The sequence below is a fragment of the Gymnogyps californianus genome, chromosome 4 (assembly GCF_018139145.2).
Source record: "Gymnogyps californianus isolate 813 chromosome 4, ASM1813914v2, whole genome shotgun sequence".
Taxonomy (NCBI): Eukaryota; Metazoa; Chordata; class Aves; order Accipitriformes; family Cathartidae; genus Gymnogyps; species Gymnogyps californianus.
This window is the reverse complement of record NC_059474.1, coordinates 14,473,107-14,481,315: the sequence shown is the minus strand read 5'-3', so window position 1 is coordinate 14,481,315 and position 8,209 is coordinate 14,473,107. Positions and strand designations below refer to the sequence as shown.

Here is an 8,209-nt window from a genome sequence, read left to right as displayed (position 1 = left end):
CAGGACAATTCATTTCAATCCAATCCTGTTGCTTATCAGTTAATAAAATGTCTATTATATCAATTCATTTCATAATCTATATGCTCCTAATCTACCATCTCTATTGGGTCCAGTTAAAAGGAAAGGGAATTCGCTGTCTCTCCCCGTTTAGATAATTGCCCTTAAATGACTGCAATAGCCTCTTGTGTTTCGAGGAGATTAGAGCCCTGCAGCTATCAATAAACTTTTCTCAGCGAGCGGCCAATCACGTTATTAGAGAGCGGCTCCGTTTTACTGCACATCCGTCCTGAGCGCAGGGATAAGGGATCGTAAAACGAATTTACAAAACAAAATAGCCGGGACTTTAATGGGTCTAGGGCTTAGATGTTCCTTCTTACGTGAAAGAACATTTCATTATCTGGAGACACGCACACATCCATGCCATGAAACGTAGCACAATTTATCTGTGTGTGTATATATGTACGTATGTGTGTATATAAGCGCAGATCTCCGGAGACACGTCGAACAGACCGGAGGGCCGGCGTTCATTTAAAAAACAAAACAAACAAACACCACCACCCCCCAAACCCACTTTTTCAAGGCGCAGCCAGGCTGTGGGACAGGCAGGGGCTCCCTCTGCGAGGTCGCACTCCGGACAGCCTAATATTTGTCGGTTTTCCAGAAGAACACGGATCGGACCCGCTCCCTCGCGCTTCGCAAACAGAAAAGCCGGCTCTTTTCCGACGTTAATACATTTTTTTCCACCGATTTTTGAGCCTCCCCCCCAGTCCCGTCCACACGGCGGAGCGCAGCTCCAGCAGCCCCGGCCTTCCTCACTCCTGCCTGCGATGCGCGCTGGGGCGCGGAGCGGGGCTGGGGGGAGCGGGGCTGGGGGGGGAGCGGAGCGGGGCTGGGGGGGAGCGGGGGGGGAGCGGGGCGGGGCGGGGCGGGGCGCCCCGACGGCGAGCCCGGCTTGCCCCCCCCCCCCCCCCCCCCCCCGCTCCCGGGGCCGCCGCCGCCGCCGCGCCGCAGCCAATGGGGCGCCGCCGCCCCGCCCCCTGCGCGCTGGTTGGGCGGTGCCTTCCCCCGCGCCGCTTTATCAGGCGGCGCCGCCCGCCGCGGGGCCGGAGCGCGCCGACGGCTGCCCGCGTGCCCGCTGCCGCCCCGGCCCCATGAGCCGCGGCGCCCGCTCCGGGCCGGCGCTGCGGTGGCGACGGCGGGCCGCCTCTGCATGGCCCCGGCTGTGGATATGACCACCGCGCCCACCGGGGTCCGCAGCGACGAGCCGCCCGCGTCTGCTTTCAGCAAGCCCGGCGGCGGCGGCCTCCCCGTCGCGGCGGCGATGGGCGGGGAGGAGGAGAGCGACAAGCCCAAGGTCTCCCCGTCCCTCCTGCCGTTCAGCGTGGAGGCGCTCATGGCCGACCACAGGAAGCCGGGCGGCAGGGAGGGCCCCGAGGGCGCCGGGCCCCCGCCGGGCGCCGGGGCGGCCGCCCGCGCCAGCCTCAGCCCCCGCCTGGGCGCCCTGACGGCGGAGGCGCCGGCCTCCCCGCTGCCCCTCGGCGGCCGCTTCTCCGTCGGGGGGCTGGTCAAGCTGCCCGAAGACGCCCTCGTCAAGGCGGAAAGCCCCGAGAAGCAGGAGCGGAGCCCCTGGATGCAAAGCCCACGGTTCTCGCCGCCTCCCCCGAGTAAGTAGGGGCCGGGAGCGGGCGGGCCGGGAGCCCCCCCGCGCCGTCTGCGCCCTTCCCGCGGGGCCGGACAGTGCGAGGGCAGCGCTGCGGGGGCGGCCAGGGATTTCCTCTCGCTTTCACTCAGCCTGGCCCCTCCCGGCATGTTTTTCCCTGAGGTTCGCACTCTCTGCCGAGCCACTTCGGCCGGTTCAAAATATTGAACCGGTTCAAGTGTGTGCGAAGCCGGAGGATGGCTGCGAAGGCGAAGGAAGAGCGGCCGCGCCAGGGCGAGATCTTGTGCCAAATGTTAACGCGGGGGGGGGGGGGGGAAGGGAGAGAAAAAGCAGCCCGGCCTGCCTGGGAGCTTAACCTGGGGCTCGAACTGGCCACGCACAGCCTGGCTCAGCCTCAGCGGTGTTTTCTCCGAAAGTGGCTCAAATAATTTCATAAGGATCCGCACAGCCCGGGCTCCCAGGCGAGGCGCCTTCGGGCTTTGCGGGCTTCAGCCCCACCGGCTGCTATCTCCAAAGTGTTGCATCTCCAAAGTCCGAAGAGCCGCAATTACTGATGTTTTCCTGCTTTACTACGGAGAGATCTAAAATAATAAAAACAGCAGCGGGAGGGCCGAGATCAGAAAAGCCCGTTAATCCTTTCCAGCGGCTGCGCTGAGCCCGGGGCCGGATAGCCCGGGCTGCCTGCCCTCGGCCGGATCCCACTCCCTCCCCGCCCGGGCTCCCGTGGAAAGGGGTGAGCTTGGGCTCAGGCGCTCTGGAGTGTTTGGGGTGCTCTTAGCAGAGCTGCGAACAGAGCTCCTTTCTCTCTCCCTTGGGGAGAGGCAGGTTTCCCGACAGGACTTGTGTAGAGTATGGCAGTGGTTTAATTTATTTAAATTGCAAAGTAAAAGTTGTTGTTGCTAAGTAAACCCGGGGCAGATCGAGGTTGAGGACCCTTAGAAACGTTAAGAGGAGAGGAGCAGACCGGTGAAGAGCGGTAGATAGAGGCTGAGTGTGAATTCAGAGCTCATTATTAATTACATGCTTAATCCGGTTCCCAGGGGCCTAATGAAGAGGGTGTGAGTCTGAGAAGCCATCCCGTTTTGTTTATTTTTTTCCTTAATCCAATAAAAAGGACAGGACATTTTTTTTTTTTTAGAGGGTCCTTCCCTTCATTTAGGTCTCCTCTGTATGAGCTGGGAGCCGTGAAAGCAGGAGGTGGAGGGTGTGTGGGTGTCTGACTCCTGCCCTTTGCAGAGTTTTTCCATGGAGTCAGAGAGGTTCTTACTACAAAGCACTGCAAGGAACTTTGGTCCTGGGAGTCTTGAAAAACCTAATTCCTTAGTAAAGCACCCGTTTTCTTTACTGGAACGGGAGACATCAATTTGAAGCGTGCCCTGGGCAGCCCTGGAGTTTTTGGGCCACTTCACTTTGCGTGGGACCTTATTTTCCCCTTTCTCTCCACCCCAGCTGCTGTAGAGTGGGGGCTCTGTGGGGTGTGTGGGTTCTGGCGCTGCTAACCGAGGTGTGTCTCTCCTTCCCCCTCTCCTCTGGCTGCTCCTCGGTGCAGGGCGGCTGAGCCCCCCAGCCTGCACCCTGCGCAAGCACAAGACAAACAGGAAGCCCCGGACGCCCTTCACCACGGCACAGCTGCTGGCCCTCGAGAGGAAGTTTCGGCAGAAGCAGTACCTGTCCATCGCCGAGCGTGCAGAGTTCTCCAGCTCGCTCAGCCTCACCGAGACCCAGGTGAAGATCTGGTTCCAGAACCGCCGCGCCAAGGCCAAGCGGCTCCAGGAGGCCGAGCTGGAAAAGCTGAAGATGGCAGCCAAGCCCATGCTCCCGCCCGCTGCTTTCGGCATCTCCTTCCCGCTGGGCGGCCCGGCCGTGGCTGGTGCCTCTCTGTACGGTGCCTCCAGCCCTTTCCAGCGGGCAGGGCTGCCCGTGGCTCCTGTGGGACTGTACACAGCGCATGTGGGATACAGCATGTACCACCTCACATAGAGCTGAGCCCCGCCGAGCCCAGCTGGCTGTCCGCTCCCGCTGGACCCGCACGCACTCCCTCCCTGCTCCTCTGGCTCCTCGCTCCGGACTTCCCCACAGGCCCTGTGGCAGAGACTTCTCCAGTCCGGCTCTGCTCCGGCCCTCTGCTTCCCCCTGTGATGCTGGCCCCTGGGTGCAGCGCTGTTCCACTCTCCTCAGCAGTCCTGGGAGCTGCTCAGCTCTCCAGCTGGCAGAAACCTGAGGCATCGCCCCAGCTCCTCCCCGGCACAGGGTGGCGATGGGCCATCCCTGCCCTGCTTCCCCGGGTCCGGCTGGCAGCCTCGGGGGAGCCCCCCGCCGTGGGGAAAGGAACTGTGGAAGAGAAATGGCAAAAAGGGGGCTGAAAGACAGGACGTTTCTCTTTCTTACTTTCTGCAAGGCGAGGTCATGAGTCAGAAGTGTAGAGCAGCCTCTCCCATCCCTGTGTAACAGCACTGTCTGTTACCTGTGTTTGTTTCTTCACCAGCTCCTTTGGAAGGGGCTCTGTGTACTATGTAATATACTGTATATTTGAAATTTTATTATCATTTATATTATAGCTATATTTGTTAAATAAATTAATTTTAAGCTACTCTTTGCGGTTTGTTTGCTCCTTGCCCTGCCAGGGGTGTCGGAAGAAGAGACTAAATTTGTCTGTGTGTCAGGGGGACAGGAGAGAGGGACCAGCTGTACTAGACGTTTTTCTTCATCCCCAGGAGACTTCAGCCTCAGACAGTGAGGCCTTGGCCGAGTTGTCAGCTTGCTCTGTATTCCGGAGCTGTCCTGTCCTCACGGCTGTCTGAGGTTTCTTCCTTTTCCTCCCACCGTGCCTCGCCGGCAGCTCCCACTGCATCCCCTGCCCCGAGGGTGTGGGTGCCCGCTGCCGCTCTCCCCAGCGGCTCTGGGCTCGACGCAGCCCCGGGCCCGGCACGTCCCCGGGCTCGGCACAGCCCTGGCCGTGCTTTCCCAGCCCTAGGCAGGAGGAAAACTGTTCCTCTCCCTGCCAGCGGCCTCTTGCCGGGAAGCTCCCGGCCGCAGCCCCCGACGGCTGCCGGAGGCTTTGGGGATGGGGTGACTTATCCCCGACCTCGATGCCAAGCCTAGAGAGAGACCAGGGGCTTCCCCCGCATCTCCCTTTGGCAGCCGGCGTTGCTCAGGGGAAGGGAGCACCGGGGGGTTTGGGGTGATGGGGAGGAGAGGGGGCTGCCGCGGTCGGGGTGGTGCGGGAGAAGGGGAAAAAGCGCGCTAGTAGCGGGGCAGAGGCAGCGCCGTCGCCGGAGCCGAGGGGTCGGGTGATGGGGTGCGGGGGACGGTGGTGTTCGGGGACCGGGTATGGGGCCGCGGCAGGCAGCCGGCGGGACCCGCGGGACTGACGGTCGGGACCGCTCGGCGCCGTCTCCTGCCCGTCCCCGTGGCTCCGGGCGCCCCGCAGCCCTCAGCGGCCAGCTCCGCTGGAAACCCGTCCCGGTCGCCGCGGCCCCGTGGAAACCGCCGGCGACGGCCGAGAACCCCGCGGAGGAGGGCGGCGGGCCACCCCGCTCCGCTCCGCGCCGCGCAGCCCCGGCCGCGCCGCTCCGCCCCGCGCAGCGCCCGCCGACCCGGCCCGCATCGGCGCCGCCGCCTCGCCGCGTCTCCCCGCCGGCTGCGCCCCCGAGCCCCCCTCAGCGCGCCGCTCCACCCGATTTCGTTTTGCGGATCGCTCGGGTAAGGGAGAGCGTTGGTCTCCCCTTTTTAATTTTTTTTTTTTTTTTAATTTCGTGCTTTATCTTTGCGCTCAAGGAATGGGCGCTGAGAAATCGGGACTCTATTTTTCTTTCTTTCTGTCTTCCCCCCCCCCCCCCCCCGCTGCTTTCATTTCCAGCAATTTAAAACGTTAAGGTTGAAGCAAAGTTAGAAGGAAAATAATTGCTGTAATGAGGCTAGGCAATCTTCTGCAGGCACTGTGGCTCCAGCGAGACTGTAGCTGGGGGCGAGGCGGGACTTTTATCATCTCCTAAATATCAGTGATGCTTTCAATAACTCAACGAAACAACATACCTGAACCCCGTCACTTTCTCCAGAGCTCGCTTCTCTAATCCCCCTCTTCTCATCTCTCGCTCCGCTCTGGCCGCCCAGTCCTTTCTGGGCTGGGGTGAGTTTTGGGTTTTTGTGGTTGGGGTTTTTGTTGGGGTTTTTTTTGTTGTTGTTTTTTTTTTTTTGGTCTGGCTTTTTTCCCTGATCATTTCTTTTCTCTGTGCAAATGACAGTGTCTGTGATCCTGACCCCAGCGCCCAATGCCGCGCCGGACTGGGAGAGCGCGGTGCCGACTTTTTTCCCACGTTGTGTCTCTGGCAGAAAAAGGCTGGAGATAAACTTAGCCTCTGCGCGATTAAACCGCGGGTTTGGGGAGAAGATCTAATCTCGCAGGAGGCCAGGTTTATCCTGTAAAGAAGGCCTTAAAAAAAGAGAGAGATTTTAAACAGCGAGAACCGCCGTGAGCTGGCTCCCCGCTAGCCCCGCTCCCCTCCGCCGGCACCTTTGGGCGCTGCGGCGCGGGGCTCCGGGCAAGCCGGGACCCTTTCATCTCTCCGCTTTGTCTGTATTTTTTTTTTTTTTTTTTTTTTTTTACATTATGTCAACTCGGGATGGATATTCGAAGCGCAGGATTCCTATTGAACATGTCTTTGCTTTAAGTTTTCCCCCTGACCCTTGGGCTAAAGTCCTTGGTTGCTCAATTAAACCCAGATGAGAACAATTAATAACTAAGTAATGACAATAAGTTGGGAATCACACGGATGAACGCTCCATGTGAATAGGAAAAGCTCACACAAAAGAGCAAAAAGGATTTGTCGGCTCTTTTTAAGGGGGAATTGGCTTTTCTTTTTTCTTGCCTCTGGCTTACCAGCAAATAAAACTCACTTTTGTGTCTTTGTCGCCTTAAGGATCTCAGTGGGCAGTTGGAAGTGAGAATGGCTGTTTTCCTTTCAACTTGAGGGTGCTGGCGCCACGCAGCCCCAAGGATAGAGAGTAGCCAAAGCAAAGTTTCCTAATAACTTCCCTCTCCTCCGCCACCCCTCCCCAGTCACTCCGGTACCCACCCCCCCCGCCCTCCATGCATATCTCCACACACACTCCTAGAGAGCCTCGGCAGACAGACGAGAGAAAGCAGAGGGGCCCCGAGCACATCCATGTACCACCACGGACTCACAGCCAGGGCTACGCGGCAATCCTTTGCCGTGGGAAAGCGACAACGCCTGATGCGACACTTTCCGCGGAGGGTAGGAAATAAAGCGCACAGTAGCCAGAGCACAGGGAAGGAGCAAACACCCGCAGAAACACACACAAAATAAAAGGGAAGCCATTTTTCTACTCTTATTCCCACAAACGAGGGGAACGACTCCGTTGTCCGCACACGAAGGCAGCCTCCCGGGCGCCTTTGCCCGGCACCAGCTCCGTGCGGGCTCGGCGAGCCCCGGCTCGGAGGCGCCGCGGCATCGCGCCCAGCTCCGGCTTCAGCACAGCCCGGCTTCGGGCTGGGGCAGAGGGGTAGGCAGCTGGTGTCTTAGCGGTTAAAGAGTAAGGAAAGGCTCTCCTTCAGTTTTAGCTCCAGAGAAGGCGGCTACTGGGAAAACGTGCTGCGCAAATCTTTGGTTAAACCGTGCATTTGTCGTGTGCTCTGAATTTCTGGTGTTTTCAAGTTTTCTTTCTGAACTCGCTCTTTAACTCGAAACACGAATCGGTGCCCTGTTGAATGCTTTATCTAACGTTTTCCGTAGTGCTCAAGTGAATTAGGAGCTAAAAGCCTGTTTTCAGAAGTGAGGGCAGGCTAAATTCAGCAAGTGAGTTAGGCACAGCAGCAGCAGCCTCCTGCTGCTCAGGATTGTGCCTGAGAACACAACCTTCAGAAGTCAGAGGCAAAGCGGGGAAGCTGCCTAACTTACCCATTGTAAAGGCCAGGCGGAGGGGAGGGGGTGAGCCTGCTTCTCAGTAGTAGTCGTATGCTTAAATGCTTAAATCCAGGCTCATCATTTTGTGTGAGTCTCCTGAGTCACATCAGACCTTCCTACAGATCTGGGAAGTGAAAGGCCTCTTGAACAAACTGGCTGGACACCTTCACGGAGAAACGAGATTCTTCGCACTAACTCCTCGATACTGCCTGATTTCAGGTAAACAGCTGAACTCAGGTATTTTGTATGCAAAGTGAAAATCCCAATCACCAACTTATTAGGGACTCAGAGATAATTGCTCTTCATCTCTTCTAATGGTGATACATTTGATTTAATATTAGATACGGAGGCGGCCAGACAGTGCAAGAAAAAGCGGCTGCTTAAATAGCCTCATGGCAAGGACACTCCTCAGAGCCGTAGGGCCGTTCAAATTAAATTCAGCAGAGTGGTGACTGGCAAGTAAGTCTCCCACTGCTTGGGATATAATATACTGTACCCAATGAGCTGTTGGATGCAATGAGGTGGTTGTCTCCTCCCTAGTTTTCCACAAAATCAGGCTGATGTGGCTTAGGCACATAGCTGCAAGGGAGTTTGTGGCAGAAAGAGACACCTTCTTCCTGGCTAT

The 8,209-nt window shown here is 58.3% G+C and overlaps 1 protein-coding gene across 1 annotated transcript; it reads left to right on the top strand.

Annotated features, from left to right (window-relative positions):
- The first annotated feature begins 1,183 nt into the window (after positions 1 to 1,183).
- On the top strand, positions 1,184 to 4,251 carry MSX1 (msh homeobox 1). Its single transcript, XM_050896140.1, has 2 exons — positions 1,184 to 1,664; positions 3,210 to 4,251. The coding sequence occupies exons 1-2, from the start codon at positions 1,211 to 1,213 to the stop codon at positions 3,638 to 3,640; spliced, it is 885 nt and encodes a 294-aa protein (XP_050752097.1). The 5' UTR covers positions 1,184 to 1,210; the 3' UTR covers positions 3,641 to 4,251.
- The last annotated feature ends 3,958 nt before the right edge of the window (positions 4,252 to 8,209 follow it).